Source organism: Cyanistes caeruleus, chromosome 11 (genome assembly GCF_971803275.1).
Source record: "Cyanistes caeruleus chromosome 11, bCyaCae1.hap1.1, whole genome shotgun sequence".
Taxonomy (NCBI): domain Eukaryota; kingdom Metazoa; phylum Chordata; class Aves; order Passeriformes; family Paridae; genus Cyanistes; species Cyanistes caeruleus.
In genome coordinates, this window is record NC_141711.1 from 19,783,537 (window position 1) to 19,802,477 (window position 18,941).

Genomic DNA, 18,941 nt, shown 5'->3' on the forward strand with positions numbered 1-18,941 from the left:
CCATTCCCAATCTGTCCCCTTTCTTCACCTCCCGTTTTTACTTTTAACCTGGTTCTACTCGCAGGAGGGGAACTGTGGTTCGTGTGGGCTCGGTCTCTTGTCTGCGGGTATTCTGCTGCTACGTGATTACCCGGAGGGACTCTCTCATTTAGAGATGAGTGCCCCGACTGGGACAGCCAGTCTGGTAACTGTGGGTAGCGTGTCCCCCAACCTTGTGCCTGCAGTGTCTCCGAGGAGATTGCAGCAGCTTGATTTTTCCCAGGCAGGGGCAAAGGGAGTGTTGCCGGTATCACTGCCGGTACAGACTCCTTTGCTCGAGATGTGAGTACCTCAGCTGGTTGTTCTGCGGAGCCTGCGGGTGCCGATGGCACCACTTGGTCCGCTGCAGGGGGCCCTGCCGGTCCGTGGTACGGAGGGGGCAAATGATCAAGGGGTTCCCAGTTTTCGGCCCTTGATCCCTGCTTTTGTTTAACCGGGAATAGCCCTACTCTGGCGGTTAGCCAGAGCCTGGCATATTCCTTCTCCTCGGGATCCGAGGGAACTTTGCTCTCTATATGAGAGAGCAACTCATTACAAGTCCACCTCTCAAATGTGCCCAACACGGGCCAAATGAGGTGGTTTCTTAGTTCTTGTCCTCCCCAGATCTCAGAACAATACTTGATCATTTTTGCTTTTGATCTCTTTTTCCTTTCAGGGCAATTTTCCCAGTATTTTAACATCCACCCCAAGGGACTTTCTGGTGGGATGTCCAACGATCCCTTCACTTGTTCGGAGGGACCCTTTTCGCTCTCTTTCTTCTGTATTTTACTTTTCCTTTGTCCCATTATTAAAAAAATTTCCTTACCTTTCCTGCGTTGTGTTCCTTCTTTTCCTTTTGCCAGAAAAATCAAAGTTTCTTGCCAATACTCACCACTCAGTTAGCTGTACTGGGGACTCTTGTATTCCGCACTCGATTTTCCTGCTGGACCTCTACCTAGGCCCGTTGACTGAAAGGGTTTACTTATTCCCAAGCTCGACAGGACATCCTCTTCCCCTTTCAGCCTCCTGTGATCAGTCCCCCAGGACCTCCTTCGTCCTAGGTTTTTACAACCGTGTAAAGAGAGACCTTTCTCACACCAAATCGCTTCCTTCTCGGCCGGCCAATTCCCTCGCGGGAGGATGGAACCGCGACCTTGAAGTCCGCACTCGCTTCGTGATCAGATCACGTCTCACACAATCGCCCAATCACTAGCTCAACCTCACAATACTTACAGCTATTTTCTTGCAAGGGCGTCTTCGTGCACAGATGACTTTTTACGAGCTACCAAGCCGCGGCTTTCTCGAAGGCTGTGCGCCTTCCCGAGCTCTCTGGATCCTTTATCCTTTTTTATTGTGGTTTTACCTTAGCCTAAATTTGGTTCGGATATAGGAATGTGCTGCGGAGGTTCTCGGCTCACCAGGCCGCTAAAATCAGCGGGGGTACCCGTCCTGGGTAGCGAGATTCTCCTGCAATTTCTCCTATCCGAGTCACGGCACCAAACTGTTATAAATGCAAAGGCAATTTCGGGTTATATAAAAGAGAAAATTTATTATCAAACAATAATAAATTCGAACAACGAGAAAAAACCACAATAAAATAAGCAGCGCAGCACTGGGTGGACAGGGTCTATACGCAAGGTATAGGTGCTCCCAAATCCACGCCTGAGAGTCCCTTGGCCTGGGTTTTTATAGGCAGTTTGTGTCCTGAGGCCAAATTCCAAGCAGGCACTCTTTGTTAAGAGGTTCTTGATTGTTCGAAGAATGGATTTCCTGGCACTGGAGAATAGGGTCAATAGACGTTGGGCAGAGGCCCCTCATATGTAAAGAGGTCCAGGATGTCTTTTTGATATCATTTTGGTCCGGGCCATTAGGGTGGAGTGGTGGGACTCATCCTGGAGCCGATGGCTATCTTGGCTGTCTCCTCTTCCTTTGTCTAGTTTTTCCATTTCTCCAACACAGGTGGGCAGGGCGGAGATGCTCGGGCTCGGCGATATCTCGTCCGGGCCCGTTCCTTTGTTTGTTCGATGGCCCGTGTCCTGCCCATTCTTTCGGGGCTGATGTGCCTGCTTGTGATTGTTATCTGGGTACTTGGCTGCAATCTGTTGCCTCTCGGAGGAGAATCACGACCAGATCCGGAGGACTTATTCTCATTATATGTTATATTTTTATGACATCGCAATCACATATATATTTTAATTATACCTTTACGAATTTTTACTCATAGATTAATTTATTATACCTGGTATCTCAGGAGTGTCCTTTTTATCCCATCTTTGCTGTGAGAGGTTAATGCATATTCAAGCATGTCCCCTCCCTGGTTCCACCTTCTTGGATCATGTTATTTTCTGCTGGTCAGCATGATTTTTGCTGGTTATCGTTATTCTAGCTGGTCAGAATTACTTTGGAGTTTGGTTTCCTTTTTGCTGCAGATGGTCACTTGTTGATAACAGCCTGGGCCCCTCATCCTTCCCCTGAGGGCAGCTGGTCTTCATATCTTCCGCTGATAACAGTTTGGGTTCTATTGTTCTGATAACAGCTTGGGCCCCACTGTCCTTGCCCTCTGGGGTTTCCTTGCCTTGTACCTAGGAAATTCTTTTAAACTTAAGACTTGTTAGCATAGCTAAAAAGTATTTAATATATAATATTCATCTGCGAAAGCCAATATCACAATACAAATTTATAACGCCTTTGTATGCTGGATTTAGAAACCTTGTTAGGTAGAACCATGTTGTTTAGCTTACCCAGGTTTGGGGGGGCATGTGGTCACAGCTATACTTCTCCCATTTGCTGCACCTTACCTAAATATGGGTCCTATAACTAAGGCTACTATGGCTATTATCCAGTTTGCTTTGTGGATTGATAAGGTGAGGAATTCATGGATGTTTAACGTCCTCTGGACAGCGGGCTCATGGATTCAGAGCTGTCACACACTAACTGGATGGTTTTTGGGTTACTTTAATAATGGTACCTACTGGGAGGAAAAGATAGCTGAGGAAATTTTCTCCCAACCTTTCACCCAGTTCCTTGGGCCTACCCCGCCAGTTTTCAAAGGGTTAAAATCTTCTCTGAATGCTAATGACATCATACAGTGGCTGGTGTTGCTGATAGGCCTGTTCTACTTAGCCTTCAGAGACAAAGGGAAAGAGACAGGGAGTGTTGCTCCAGAGCCTGGCACAGCCCCAGAGACAGGGAGTGCTGCCCCAGAGCCTGGCACAGCCCCAGAGACAGGGGGTGCTGCTCCAGAGCCCGGCACAGCCCCACAGCCCACCTCAGAAATGAACCACCCAGAGTGGGTGGGGGTTCTGGTGAAGCAGATGCATGAGATGGGCCAGATGCTAAAGGAGTGCATTTCCTCAGCTGCTGGGAAACCCTCCCCCTGCCTCGAAGAGGGACAGTCTGATGGTGCAGCAGTGGAACCCACAGACGTTACAACCGTCCAGGTTCCAGCTGAACCACAAGGGCAGTCACAGCCAGCAGCTGTTGCCCCTGTGGAAACGAGGAAGTCTAAGATGAAATCACAGCACCCTGTTGATAAGGATAAGAAAGGAGGGCCCTCACAACCCACAGGGGAGCCAGAAGTTGAAATCATCACTGAGTCTCTGACATATGACAGTCTCCGTAAGTTACAAAAAGACATTTTGAGGCGGGGGCTTGAGCCTTATACAGCCTGGTTACTTCAGGTCTGGGACCTTATGGGTACAGGTGTGCAGCTGGATGGTGGTGAGGCAAGGAATGTGGGACCCTTGACCCAGGACTCAGGTGTGAATCAGGTATTTGTCAGGGAGCAAGGGCCCCTTTCCCTCTGGGAGTGGCTTTTGATGAGTGTAAGAGAGAGGTTTGTCCACAGAGAGAGAATGGAAGAGCACTATCACAGAAGGGACTGGAAAACCATTGAGGAAGGGATCCAACAGCTGAGAGAAGTGGCGATATTAGAGGTCCTCTTTGGGAGGGGTGGACAGCATGATAATGACCCCGACAAAGTCAGGTGCACTGGGCAGATGTTGTGGAGTCTGGCAAATCTAGGGCCACGTGACTACACCACCTATATTGCAATGATTAATGCCGGTAACAGCCGAGAGACGGTGGGACCAGGCTTAGACATTTTGCCAGTATGGTCCATAGCCCGCAGCAGGCTAAGATTTCCGCTGTGATTAAGGAACTCAAAGAGGAGATGAGGGAAATGAGGGAAGAGATGAGGAAGAGCAGTTCCCATATGGCACCAGTGCGGGTCACAAGCCCAAAACTCCAAGCCCAGCGTCCCCCAGCTAGAGAGGGAGGGTACACCTCATGAACTGAGCTGTGGTTCTTTCTACATGACCATGGAGAAGACATGGGAAAGTCGAATGGGAAACCCACTTTTGCCCTGGCAGGACGAGTGCATCAACTCAGGGAGGGAACCATTAACCAGAAAGGTTCCACTAAAGTGAAGGTAGCCTCAACCTCCCGTCACCAAACTGCCAGATATTGCAGAAAAGAGGATGACCCCTTGAAGGAACCTCTAGCATGTATGCCCAGGGAGGAGAGGATGACCAGTGCTGGAGGGGCCCTGCCTCTAGCCAGGAAGAGGCACGGGAAAACCGGGTCTTTTGGACGGTGTGGATCCGATGGCCTGGCATATCAGAGCCACAAAAATGCGAAGCTTTAGTTGATACTGGTGCACAGTGTACCCTAATGCCATCAGGACATGTGGGGACAGAACCTGTTTCCATTGCTGGGGTGACGGGGGGATTGCAGCAGTTGACTCTGTTGGAAGCCAAGGTGAGCCTGACTGGGGAAGAGTGGCAGAAACATCCCATTGTGACTGGCCCAGAGGCCCCGTGTATTCTGGGCATAGACTTCCTTTGTCTAGGCTATTACAAAGACCCAAAGGGACTCAGGTGGGCTTTTGGAATAGCTGCTGTGGAGGCAGAGGACATTAAGCAATTGAACACCTTGCCTGGACTATCAGAGAATCCATCTGCAGTAGGACTCCTGAAGGTGGAAGAACAGCGAGTACCAATTGCCACCTCAACAGTGCACCGCCGGCAGTATAGGACAAATCGAGATGCTGTGATCCCCATCCACAAGATGATCCGAGAGCTGGAGAGCCAAGGGGTGGTCAGCAAAACCCACTCCCCCTTCAACAGCCCCATCTGGCCTGTGCACAAGTCTGACAGAGAATGGAGATTGACTGTGGACTATCGTGCACTGAATGAAGTGACTCCACCGCTGAGCGCTGCCGTGCCGGACATGCTGGAGCTCCAGTATGAGCTGGAGTCCAAAGCAGTGAAGTGGTACGCCACTATTGACATTGCCAATGCATTTTTCTCCATTCCCCTGGCAGCAGAATGCAGGCCTCAGTTTGCCTTCACGTGGAGGGGAGTGCAGTACACTTGGAACCGACTGCCTCAGGGGTGGAAGCACAGCCCCACCATCTGCCATGGACTGATCCAGGCTGCTCTGGAAAAGGGTGAGGCTCCAGAACATCTGCAGTACATTGATGACATCATTGTGTGGGGGAACACAGCAGTGGAAGTATTTGAGAAAGGAGAAAAGATCATCCAGATTCTGCTACAAGCTGGCTTTGCCATCAAGAAGAACAAAGTCAAAAGACCTGCTCGAGAGATCCAGTTCCTGGGAGTAAAGTGGCAAGACGGACGGCATCAGATTCCCACTGAGGTCGTCAATAAGATCACAGCAATGTCTCCACCCACCAGCAAGAAGGAAACACAAGCTTTCCTACGTGCCATAGGTTTTTGGAGGATGCACATTCCTGAGTACAGCCAGATCGTGAGCCCTCTCTACATGGTTACCCGAAAAAAGAACACTTTCCAGTGGGGCCCTGAACAGCAGCAAGCCTTTGCTCAGACCAAGCAGGAGATCACTCATGCAGTAGCCCTTGGCCCAGTCAGGACAGGACCAGATGTGAAGAACGTGCTCTACTCTGCAGCCAGGAACAATGGCTTATCCTGGAGCCTTTGGCAGAAAGTGCCTGAGGAGACTCGAGGCCGACCACTGGGATTCTGGAGGCGAAGCTACAGAGGGTCCGAAGCCAACTACATTCCCACAGAGAAGGAAATCTTGGCTGCCTATGAAGGAGTTCAAGCTGCCTCAGAAGTGACTGGCCCAGAAGCACAACTCCTCCTGCACCCCAACTGCCAGTGCTGGGGTGGATGTTAGTTAGCAGACAGTTGGTCAGGACTACACACAGCACAATTACCATAAGCAGTTTGTTCCATGCAAATGACAGCATGCCTGCAGAATCACAGCTAAGGCTTTAAAGTTAAATGAACTTTTAACTATGCTCACATTAACTCTTGAAGGGCGAATACTTACACTTTATACTAATATCTTTTCTAAACTTATCAATAACCTACAAATAACAATTATCACACAAGCTACACTCTTTATCTTAAACTACTATCTAACTACTTTTAACACATGTGCTCTGGTATTCATGCAATCTAAGCGTGAAAGCAATTTGCTTAAAGGGTAAAATACAATTACAATTTGCTTTTATATACAGTTAGATGGAGTCTCTATACTCTTCTAGATCTTCTGTAAAACTCTTCTCACAAACAATGATTTAACGTGATTCAGTCTTGGAATGTCCGCTGCTCCTGTGATGTCAACTGGCAGCTGATCGGTGACTGAGTGAGGGCATCGATGTTCAGCTTGTTCTTCACATCTTCTAAATCTTAAAACAGAGAATAACTGAAAAAAATCGGTAGAGACACAACATCATAATAACAACATGAAATTTCTGTTGGCAAACTGTCTGTGTAGTGCTCAGACACAACTGTGTCCTGACAGCTCCACTTCTGATCTTGTTTGGAGTATTAAGGCTGTGTGGTGACGTCTGTGTTTACTGGATCTCATGTTTTCAAAGGCAGACAGTCTGGTCAGATGAACAGGTGACCTTTTTTCAATCTGTTAACAAAAAACACAGGCATTTCTCCCCTTGAAGTTAATGAATTACATTAATCAAATGCTTCTAAGGCATCAATTCCCCCCATTTTTTAAAGAAAAAAAATAAAAAAGTACATGGACTGCCCGCTCTGCTGCTGCTCTCTGCTGCTGTTATCTCTAGAAGGTTTGAGCAAAGTCTCCGTCATCCCCCACACACTCTCGCAGAGAGGAAAACGGAAAGAAAAACCTCACAAAGGTAACTTTAACAAATGCAGTTCTTTCTCTCAGTATTTCTCTCGTTGTTCACAGATAGAGGAAAAAGGGCACGATTTTACAAAAACAGGCAATGTTACACGAAAAGCCTCTCAGGGCCAGGTGGTAACAATGGTGACCATTGCAGCTTATCAACTTTTAATTACAGTGATAAATTTCAAAGTTAGCAATTTTTTGGCTGTTTTGTCTCTCTTTGAAGCCACCTGTCTGAGACACCTGTTTCTGCTCAACTGCTTCTGTAATTGTCCAGCATGGCCTTGGAGATTTTTTTTCTGCTCTGCCTCTGCCCTGGGGGTGCCTTTGTTCTCTGCACACACCTCAGTGCTTTCCCCCATGTCCCCCTGGTTTGGGTAGAAACCAAGCTAAATTTGGCTTCTCTTCTTCCAGGGTAGTAAAGTTGGAGCTTAAATAAGACTGTAGTGTTAAAAGTGTCTCCAAAAGTGAAGCAAATAGTTCAGGACGTATCACATCCTGCCGTAGCTGAACAGATTCTGTTTGTTGTTTCAGCATTTGCTGTGGAATTTCTTTCTCATTATTTTCTTCTCTCTGACTCTCCCTCCCTCTCTCCAAGGACGGCATAGACAGGAATGCTCACCCAGCAATGGGAGGTAGAGACGGCTGCTGTGACACAGGTAGAATTACAGGGCTCACAGCCTCAGCACATCTCACTTTACTGTTTTTTAAGGTATTAATTACAATCTGCCAAGTGGGACCGAGAGACAGAGTGTCCTTGCTTTTCCCTGTAATTATTCTCTGTCACAACAAATCTCCTGTATCTTTCGATTCTTCCGGGCACCCGCGCCTATTATCTGTAGCCCATAAAACGAGCTTGTCCAGGTCTTATCCCCTGACTGCTTTGCCTTGTTTAATGAGAATACTCAGAAGCAGCTTTTTCGCTGACGCAAACTCAATTTCCATGCTAACAGCACATGGCAGGGGGAAGGTCACGACCCCTCACTTACTCCTCCGCCTTCGGTCTCCCCCAGAGACCTGCCTCCTTTTTCCACATCTCACCGCGCCGTGTCTCACTGCGCTCAGGTCGCCTATTTGGTACCGATCCACGTCCGCGGCTTCCAGCGCCCAGATTCACTCCACCGGCTCCACCACTGAATCCCCTCAGCCCATGAGAGGTTCCTGTTCGGAGCGCCAGATATTGAGAGACTATTCACAAGTCTTCACAGAAGTAAAAGTGAATGCCATTTATTTCTATCTTTAGCACCTTTTATAGTGTTTGCCAGGACCTGAGGTCTAAGCAAGTTACTATTGGCTAATACACATTGGTTTACATTTTTTCTCTTAGACACAAGGATATTGTTTTTCTTCATTCTCTCTGCTTCAGGGAAGTTTCAAGGACATTAGCCTTTAATATCACGACTTATGCCAAAGGCTGGTTTGTGCAGACAGGCCTTTACTAAAATATCATGCCCACCTTCTGTTAAAATATTCTCTACACCAGTGTCTCCATCTGCCTGCACTGTGCAGCCACGGAGAAGAGCAGAGAGGGAAGGGGCCAGGCTCAGGGCTGTGCCCCGGGGCTGTGCCTTGCATGGCTCCTCTGCTGGCCTCAGGGAGCCTGAGCTGCTCCTGCTGCCACTACCAAGCCCTGGCTCTGCCTGAGGCTCGGTTCAGAGCTGCTGGCAGCACAAGGGAGACCATTCTCCCCTGACTGCCATGCAAGGGGCTCCTTCCATCCCAGTGTGGGGCCACTGCAGGCACGTGGTCCCCCTGCCCCTGCTCCTGAGGGGAAGGCAGAGATGAGGGAGTGCCTTGGAGGGCAGCAGTCACCCAGGTGTACTCCCAGCCCCTCTGGACTGAAGGAGAATCTTGAGCACTCTCCAGGACCTGTCCTGTCCTGCCTTTCTTTGCAGCTGAACCTGTTAATGAAGGTGATCTGGCTTACCATCCCACGTCCTGAACTGTGCCCCTGGGATCCAGGAACGATTCTCTGGGAGATGGTGAGGGTAGGTCAAGGCTTTTCCCACTGGGAGAGCTGCCATCTCAGAGCCCCAAGGTCAGCCCCAAGAAACGGGACTCGTGCACCAACATCCCTCCCTCTGCAGCTGCTCCCAGAGCTGGCCCTGAGTGCCCAGAGGCCCAAGGCACAGGAGCAGCACCGAGTGGGAGCCCTGCCATGAGCCCAGGGCCATGCTCCCAACTGGGCACGGCCTGCACTGGCTCCTGACAGGGCCTGGCTCTGTCCCCTTGGGCTGGGGGAGCTGTCACAGAGCAGGGAGGGTCAGGGGTGCCTCTGGCTGCTCAGGGATGGCTTTGGCCCGTGTCCCTGGAAGGAGCCACTGCCCAAGCGGCTGCGCTGTCCCTGGGCTCTGCTCCCGGCTTTCTGGGCTCTGTTGGGTGGCACAGCCTGTGCCAAGGGGCAGCAAGGTGCCTGCAGGCCCCAGCTCAGGGGGAAACAGAGAATGTCCTGGCCGTATCCAGCATGCTGCCAGCTCAGCACCAGAGCACAGCACGGGCTCACACTGCCCATTGCTCCCACAGATGGAGCCGGCACCACAACTCATGTTCCTGATTCCCAGAAGGTCATTGAAAGGGCTTTCTGTCAGGGAACACGCTGCTAATTAGAGATAATGGCCATGGTGGGAGGTGGAGAGCTTGTCTTCCTGTTGTGCTGCTTTGGAATCTGGTGTTCCTGGAGGAGAAAATGGTGAGTGTTTTGTTCATCTTTCCCTCAAACAGCTTCTTATGGAAGTCTATTGTAGACAGGAAACATTTCCAAGGAGGCTGCTGTGGACTTGTGGGGAGTCAGTGGTTGTCCAAATAACTCTACTGAGAGTTCTGCTGCTGCCCAGGCCTTTCTTTGGCCTCTTCACTGCTGGGCCTTGTCCTGGGGAGCCCGCTTCGGCTGCAGCCAGTGCTGGCTCCCACTGAGGCTGCCTGGCCAAGAGCAGCCCCAGGAGCAGCAGGCAGAGGCAAAGCAAGGTGGGCAGGAGGAAGAGCAGTAACGAGATTTGCCTTGAAAGGCAGACATGCTCTGGGGCCTGCTCCTGGCCAGGGACCCTGCCCAGAGCCATCCCCTGCTTGCTGGGGCCTTGAGGGGCAGCTCTGCAGCTGGGCCAAGCTGTGCCAGCAGCTGCAGCCGTGCTGGGGAGCCTTGGCCGCTCTGGGCCCTGCTGTGCAGGAGGGTCTCTGTGTGCCAGCGACAGCTGGGGGCCTCAGCCAGCTCTTCTTTTCACAGGAGCACTTCTGGACAGCATTTGAAGGACAGTGGCTGCACTAAACACCCAGACAGCTTGAGCCGCTCCTCTTCAGAAACGAGGGCCTGGGCAGATCTCTCAAGAGATTTGAGAAGAGGACCCCAGAGCAGCCATCCCAAAACGGGAGGAATCCTCCTATAACCCTGTAGATCCCACGGCCAACTCTTCTCCCCATGGGTATCCCCAAGGTCCCTTCATTCCCTTTTTTGATCTCCCTCTGCCCCAGCCTAGCCCATTCCTTAGTTCTTGTAGAGACCCCAAGACCAGCCCAGCACCCTCCAGCCCCACCTGAGACCAACATGGCCCTTCCTCTGTCCCTGAGCCCCTCTGGCCCTGCCCTGTAAACAACACTGAAGGTGAGCCCATCTGCCAGTGTAGGTGATGGCCCCTTCTTCTCTTCAAATAAAGAGATGGAGCTGTTAGCCCAGTGTCCGGCTGGTACTGCCAGCAAAGCCCACACAGCACCAGCCTTGACTGAGATCCATGTCCAGGAGCTGCCAGGGCTGACCACAGTGTGGGCAGGCAGGAGCCAGGCAGGGGCTGCTGTGACCAGCGGTGGGGCCCCGAGGGGCTGGGGGAGTCCAAGCTGAGCGTCCCTGGGCTGAGGGCACATTTCCTTCAGTGGCTTCACCTGGGCCTGCACCTCCTCCACTGGAGTGCCCAGGAAAAGAGGGAACCATCAAGAGCAACACCAGGGACACAGCCTGACTGTGGACGTGATTTTCTGAACCTGAGAGAATTTCATGCTCTCGGGAGCTGATTGTTCCCAAGAGAAAGTCTTTTGAGGAGTTTTTCACTCTCAAGGACTGTTTATGAAAATAAGCTTTTGTTTCCTAAAACAAGACACATATTTTCTGAGACTGTTTTCTCTTGTCCCACCAATGAGATGAGGGAGGTATTGCTCCTTCTACCAGTGTCAGAACACCTGTGTGTGATCGGAACCCTCGTTCTATAGTTCGTGTCCTCTAGCGACACCTGAGCAGCAATGTCAGCAGACAAAACCAAGGTTTTGTTTAGCAATGGCCCTTTGATGAATTAAAAGATTTACAATCAGGGCAGTCAGATGGGAGAACACTCAAGGGGTACAGCCAAGGCTGTGAGGTCACAGCAGGCTCTGGGGTTACACAGGTTGAGGTCACGACAGGCTCTGAGGTCACAGAGGTGGCAGAGCCCCGTGGTTGCACAGCACCACAAGGACGGAGCAGTCAGTCCTTGACTGCGACTGTTGCAGCAGCGGCTACAGCAGCAGCGGCGACAGCAGCAGCGGCTACGGCAGCAGCGGCTACGGCAGCAGCGGCGGTGGCAGCAGCGGCGACAGCAGCAGCGGCTACAGCAGCAGCGGCTACAGCAGCAGCGGTGGTGGCAGCAGCGGTGACAGCTGCAGCGGCGGTGGCAGCGGTGCTGACACTGGGACAGCGTTGTGAGGACAGTGGTGACAGCAAGAGTTGGAGGACTGGCAGAGGGCAAGGCACCATGGCCTTTCCTCTGCGCCTCTTCCTCCTGCTCCTCCTGGCAGTGGCCCTGCCTGACAGGGCTGCCCAGGCTGCTCCCTGGCGAGCACAGGGAGCAGGTGAGCCCATGGCCTGGTTCCCCTTTCTCGGGACAGCACTCCCTTCTCCCTGGGAAGCGTTGGGAATGGTTTTCCCCAAAGCATAAGGGAGGGTTTCCTCTGTGGGAGGGAGAGAGTCCCCAGGGGCCCTGGGCTGCTCCTGCCACACTGCCAGGGATGTTGCAAAGGGACTGTAAAGAGGGTGTTGAGAGTGACCACAGCTCCCCAGGTCCCTCTGCAGCTCTGACCATGTCCATTGACATCTGGCTGCCAAGGCCTTACCCAAACCCCTTGCAATGCCCAGTCCCCTAAGGCAGAAGGGGATCCCAGAATGCGCCATGGACATGGTTCTGATCTGTGCTCCAATCTAGATTGGAATCATCACATGGATTACGTGGAAGTAATGAATGATGGCTTGAAATTCTTGGAGGATGTTGGAGGCAAGTTTTCAATTCCCCTTTTTACTTACAGAACAATCAATGTCAAGGTGGCAGGAGCTCAGCCATGTGCCACTTCCCTTAACACAATCTCAGGGGTGATACGTTTTTTAAACCTTGTCCCACTGGAGCCCTGAGTGATCCCACAGGATTGCTGTCAATGGGAGGAAGGAGCATTTAGCTGTCAATCTTCATCCCATGTGCAATGCCAGTGTCTCCTTCCGTGTGCTCTGTGCAGCCATGGAGAGGAGCAGAGAGGGAAGGGGCCAGGCCCAGGGCTGAGCCGTGCATGGCTCCTTTGCAGGCCCCAGGGACCCTGAGAATCTCCTACAAAGCCACAGCAGCTGTTCTGTCCTGCCTTTCTTTGCAGCCAAGCCCCTTGGTGCAGGCGATGCAGCTCCTCAACTCACACCCAGGACTGAGTCTCAGGGAGATGGCGAGGGTAGGTCAAGGCCTTTCCCCCAGGGAGAGCGGCCAGCTCAGAGCCCAGAGCTCGGCCAGGGCGGCATCGCTGCAGGTGCCAGGACAGAGCCGTGCACGTGTGTGCCCTCGGCCTGAGCGATCCCCTCACCTCTCCTGCAGCTCAGAGCTGCCTGTGCAGATCAGCAGAGATGAGAGAAGCTTCTGTGGCTGTTTAGTTACAGGTGTGTCTAGAGGGAGGACTTTGCCAGCTCCTGGGATGGTTACTGGAGACAACCTTAACCCTCGCAGGGGTAAGTGGTGTGTCCCTGCTGACCCCACAAGCTGAGCACTGTTTTTTTTGCGATCCATTCTTGGGAAATGGAAATGTTCTGTTCTAAGGTCCTCCAAGAGAGAAGACCCAAGATACACCAGAAGAGGTATCCCTGAGACAATCTGAACTTATACGGCAAATGCTGAAGGGAATGCAGCAGGGAGGACAAGGTGGGTCCATGTCCCTCATCCTTCTCCTGACACTCAGCAGCCGGGGCCTTTCTCTGCACATCTGGACATGCCGTGCCTGGCACAGCAGGAAGGGATCCATGGCAGCCTCGCTGCCCCGCTGATGCTTTCATGGCCTGCAGGGCTGTTTCCCAGCCTGGCCTGGCTGCAGCTTCTCCCCAGCCTCTGCAGGAAGGCATTTGGCATCAGCTGACAGGGAGCCCAAACTGTACCACAGGCCATGCACACCCTGAGAACCCTTGCAATTTCTCAGTCTCCAGCTAGATCAGGTCGAGGGACTGTTTGGAGAAGGGACCAACCTGGGACAATCCTGAAATCCTGGGTGTTTGCTGATCCTTATCCATGCCTTTCACAAATATTGCCTCCTGAAGATGGCACCTCCGCAATGAGGAACAGCTCCATCTGATCCAGCTGTCCCTCTTCCATTCCCCAGGAATGAAACAAGTGCCTGTGCAGCAGGAAACATTCCCTGAAGGAAGCAGTGATTCTGTGCCTGACTCTGCTGCAGGAAGGGAGGCCATGCCAGGCACAGTTTCAGGAGGTAATTGCTGTGCCTCTGGGCCTGAGCCCTGCTGAGGCTTGAGCTGCCATCGCTGCTGCTTGGCAGTGCCTGCCCTTCAGGGATGTTGCACAGAGCATGGAAAGGGTGTTGAGAGTGACCAGGAGGCAGCCCAGAGCTCCCCTGGCCCCTCTGCAGCTTTGGCCATGTCCATTGACACCTGGCTCCCAGGGCCTTACCCAGCCCCACTGCAAATCCCAGCTCCCTATGGCTGAAGGATATCCCAGAATACCCTAAAATAGGTTCTCATGTGTGCACCCTTCCAGATATGTTTCAGGGCAAGGCTTCTCCATTAGCTTGGCTGCATAAAGTTGTGAAACCCTATGAGCGTCCTGCAGGTATGTTCTCAGTGTCCCATGGAGGAATCATCATTGACAGCCTGTCAGGAATCAGGTGACAGAAGCTTCTGTGGCTGTTCAGTTACAGGTGTGTCTGCAGAGAGGACTTTGCCAGCTCCTGACCTGGTTACTGCACCCAAGCCCAGCTCCCTTCGCAGCAGTGAGTAATGTGTGCCTGCTGACCCCACAAGCTGAGCACTGGTTATGTGGGATCCATTCCTGGGAAATGAAAATATTCTGTTCTAAGGTCTTCCAAGAGAGAAGACCCAAGATACAGCAGAAGAGATATCCCTGAGACAATCTGAACTTATACGGCAAATGCTGAAGGAAATGCAGCAGGAAGGACAAGGTGGGTCCATGTCCCTCATCCTTCTCCTGACACTCAGCAGCCGGGGGCTTTCTCTGCACATCTGGACACTCCGTGCCCGGCACAGCAGGAAGGGGTCCATGGCAGCCTCGCTGCCCCGCTGCTGCTTTCATGCCCTGAAGGGCTGTTTCCCAGCCTGGCCTGGCTGCAGCTTCTCCCCAGCCTCTGCAGGAAGGCATTTGGCATCAGCTGACAGGGAGCCCAAACTGCAGCACAGGCCGTAGACACCCTGAGAACCCTTGCAATTTCCCAGTCTTGGGGTAGATCAGGTCGAGGGGCTGTTTGGAGAAGGGACCAACCTGGGACAATCCTGAAATCCTGGGTGTTTGCTGATCCTTATCCATGCCTTTCACAAATATTGCCTCCTGAAGATGGTACCTTCGCAATGAGGAGCAGCCCCATCTGATCCAGCTGTCCCTCTTCCATTCTCCAGGAATGAAACGAGAGCCTGTGCAGCAGGAAATCATTCCCGAAGGAATCATTGATTCTGTGCCTGACTATGCTGCAGGAAGGGAGGCCATGCCAGGCATAGTCCCAGGAGGTAATTGCTGTGCCTCTGGGCCTGAGCCCTGCTGAGGCTTGAACTGCCAACGCTGCTGCTTGGCAGTGCCTGCCCTTCAGGGATGTTGCACAGAGCATGGAAAGGGTGTTGAGAGTGACCAGGAGGCAGCCCAGAGTTCCTCTGGCCCCTCTACAGCTTTGGCCATGTCCATTCAGGACAGATGTGGCTCCCACAGCCTTACCCAGCCCCATTGCAGTGCCCAGTTCCCTTAGGTAGAAGGGGATCCCAGCACACCCTGAAAAAGGTTCTCATCTTTGCTCCCTTCCAGATAAGGTTCCTGGCAAAGTTTCTCTATTAGCTTGGCTGCATAATGTTGTGAAGCCCACTGGGCCTCCTGCAGGTATGTTCTCAGTGTCCCATGGAGGAATAATCATTGACAACCTGTCCGGAATCAGGTGACAGAAGCTTCTGTGGCTGTTCAGTTACAGGTGTGTCTGCAGAGAGGACTTTGCCAGCTCCTGACCTGGTTACTGCACCCAAGCCCGGCTCCCATCGCAGCAGTGAGTAGTGTGTGCCTGCTGACCCCACAGGCTGAGGACTGGTTCTGTGGGATCCATTGCCAGGAAATGGAAATCTTCTTCTCTAAGGTTCTCCAAGACAGAAGACCCAAGATACAGCAGAAGAGAAATCCCTCAAACGATCAGAACTCATACGGAAAATGCTGAAGGAATTCAAGCAGGGAGGACAAGGTGGGTCCATGTCCCTCAGCTTTCTCCTGAGTCTCAGCAGCCAGGGGCTTTCTCTGCACATCTGGACACGCCGTGCCCGGCACAGCAGGAAGGGATCCATGGCAGCCTCACTGCCCTGCTGCTGCAGGGCTATTCCCCAGCCTGGCCTGGCTGCAGCTTCTCCCCAGCCTCTGCAGGAAGGCATTTGGCATCAGCTGACAGGGAGCCCAAACAGCACCAAAGGCCGTGCACACCCTGAGAATCCCTGAAATTTCTCAGTCTCCAGCTAGATCAGGTCGAGGGACTGTTTGGAGAAGGGACCAACCTGGGACAATCCTGAAATCCTGGGTGTTTGCTGATCCTTATCCATGCCTTTCACAAATATTGCCTCCTGAAGCTGGCACCTCCACAATGAGGAACAGCCCCCTCTGATCCAGCTCTCACTCTTCCATTCTCCAGGAATGAAACAAGTGCCTGTGCAGCAGGAAACATTCCCTGAAGGAAGAAGTGATTCTGTGCCTGACTCTGCTGCAGGAAGGGAGGCCATGCCAGGCACAGTTTCAGGAGGTAATTGCTGTCCCTCTGGGCCTGAGCCCTGCTGAGGCTTGAGCTGCCATCTCTGCTGCTTGGCAGTGCCTGCCCTTCAGGGATGTTGCACAGAGCATGGAAAGGGTGTTGAGAGTGACCAGGAGGCAGCCCAGAGCTCCCCTGGCCCCTCTGCAGCTTTGGCCATTTCCACTGACATATGGCTCACACGGCCTTACCCAGCCCCATTGCAGTGGCCAGATTCTTATCTTGGTTTACTTCTAGATTTGGATGCCGGCAAGGCTCCTCCATTAGCCTGGCGGTATGAAGTTTTGAAGCCCTCTGGGCCACCTACAGGTGCGTTCTCACTGTCCCACCAAGGAATATTCATTGACAACCTGGCAGGCACCAGCTGACAGAAGCTTCTGTGGCTGTTTAGTTACAGGTGTGTCTGCAGACAGGATTTCTCCAGCCCCTGGGCTGGATGCTCCACACAAGCCTGACTCCCATCCCAGCGGTGAGTAGGGTGTCCTTGCTGACCCCACAGCCTGAGCACTGCTTTTCTGGGATCCATTCCTGGGAGGCTGAAATATTTCTTGTTAAGTTCCTCCAACAGAAAAGACCAAACACACCTCAGACAAGAAATTCCAGGAGCGATTTGAAGTCATGTGGAAAATGCTGAAGGAAATGCTTCAGGGAGGACAAGGTGGGTCCATGTCCCTGAGCTCTCTCCTGAGTCTCAGCAGCCGGGGGCTTTCTCTGCACATCTGGACACGCCGTGCCAAGCACACCAGAAGGGATCCATGGCAGCCTGGCTGCCCTGCTGCTGCTTTCACAGCCTGCAGGGCTGTTTCCCAGCCTGGCCTGGCTTCAGCTTCTCCCCAGCCTCTGCAGGAAGGCATTTGGCATTGGCTGACAGGGAGCCCCAAGTACACCACAGGCCATGCACACCCTGAGATCCCCTACAATTTCCTGATCTTGGGGCAGACCAGGAGGGGCAGCTGTTTGCAGGAGGGAGTGCTTTGGCCCAGCCCCAAGAGCTTGGACATTTTCCTGATCCTTAACCATGCCTTTGACAAGCATTGCCTTCTGAAGATGCCACCTCCCCAATGGGGAATGTTTCCATCTGATCCAGCTCTGCCTCTTCCTTTCTGCAGAAGTGGATGAAGAGGCTGTGCTGAAGGCAGTGTTTCCCGGAGGAAGCAGTGGTTCACTGGCAGCCTCTGCTGCAGGAAGGGAGGCCATGCCAGGCACAGTCCCAGGAGGTAATTGCTGTGCCTCTGGGCCTGAGCCCTGCTGAGGCTTCAGCTGCCATCTCTGCTGCTTGGCAGTGCAGGCACAGCCTGGACAAGACCGGCACAGCCCAGAGGAATTATCCCCAGCAGGCTCAGGACACTCGGTACTGAGCAGTCCTGTTGGGCTCCCTGCATGGGAGACACGTCCCAAAACCCAGCAGTGGCTGCAAAAGGGTGCCCATGGTGGGGAAAGGGCAGAGGGGGAGGTCAAGGCTCCACTGCATCCTGAGAGGGCCTGGCTCTGTCCCCTTGGGCTGTAGGAGCTGTCCCAGCAGAGGGAGGGCAGGAGGGATGGAGCGGGGAAGGGATATTTGTGGCACTACCTGCTGTTGTTTTCCCCAGGGCTTTAGGGAGGGTTTTCTCTTTGGGAGGGGAGAGAGCTCCCAGGAGCCCCCGGCTGCCCCACTTTCCTCTCCAGGGATGTTGCACAGGGCACGGAAAGAGGGTGGAGAGTGACCAGGAGCCAGCCCAGAGCCACCCAGGCCCCTCTGCACATTTGGCCCTGTCCATTGACACATGGCTCCCATGGCCTTACCCAAACCCCTTGCAGTGCCCAGTCCCCTAAGGCAGAAGGGGATCCCAGAATGGACTGAAAAGGGTTCTCATGTGTGCTCCATTGTAGATTGGGATCGTGATATGGATTATGTGGAAGCCCTGGTGGAAAATACCTTGAAATTCTTGGAGGATATTGGAGGCAAGTTCTCAATTCCCTTTTTACTTACAGAATAATCAATGTCAAGCTGGCAAGAGCTCAGCCACGTGCCATTTCCCTTAACATAATCTCAGAGGGGATGGATTCTGGAAATCTTGCCCCACTGCCTCCTGCAGCTCGAAGGGATCCCACAGGATCCCTGTCAGTGGCAGGAAGGAGCATTTAGCTGTCAATCTTCTTCCCATGTGCAATGCCAGTGTCTCCTTCCATGTGCTTTGTGCAGCCATGGAGAGGAGCAGAGAGGGAAGGGGCCAGGGCCAGGGCTGTGCCTTGTGTGGCTCCTTTGCAGGCCCCAGGGAGCCTGAGGATCTCCTACAGAGCCACAGCAGCTGTTCTGACCTACTTTTCCTTGCAGCCAAGCCCCTTGGTGAAGGTGATGCAGCTTCACAACCCACACCCAGGACTGAGTCTCAGGGAGGTGGTGAGGGTAGGTCAAGGCCTTTCCCCCAGGGAGAGCGGCCAGCTCAGAGCCCAGAGCTCGGCCAGGGCGGCATCGCTGCAGGTGCCAGGACAGAGCCGTGCATGTGTGTGCCCTCGGCCTGCGTGATCCCCTCACCTCTCCTGCGGCTCAGTGCTGCCTGTGCAGATCAGCAGAGATGAGAGAAGCTTCTGTGGCT

General features: G+C 52.8%; 1 protein-coding gene across 32 annotated transcripts in view; it reads left to right on the forward strand.

The window, feature by feature from the left end:
• The window catches only part of LOC111945973 (uncharacterized), a 248,502-nt gene that overhangs the window by 166,472 nt on the left and 63,089 nt on the right, over positions 1-18,941 (forward strand). For 22 of the 32 annotated variants that reach the window (XM_086845387.1, XM_086845391.1, XM_086845390.1 and 19 more), the window contains exon 1: positions 11,555-11,961. In XM_086845387.1, the coding sequence (XP_086701513.1) occupies positions 11,865-11,961 (97 nt within the window). In that variant the 5' untranslated portion in view covers positions 11,555-11,864. Of the gene's footprint in view, positions 1-11,552; positions 11,962-13,178; positions 13,281-13,731; positions 13,840-14,123; positions 14,196-14,277; positions 14,356-14,442; positions 14,545-14,995; positions 15,104-15,392; positions 15,465-15,546; positions 15,625-15,711; positions 15,814-16,251; positions 16,360-16,602; positions 16,675-16,756; positions 16,835-16,921; positions 17,024-17,474; positions 17,583-18,234; positions 18,307-18,679; positions 18,752-18,941 lie in introns of those variants that run through there. The other 10 variants (XM_086845399.1, XM_086845415.1, XM_086845410.1 and 7 more) reach the window with 7 other exon arrangements.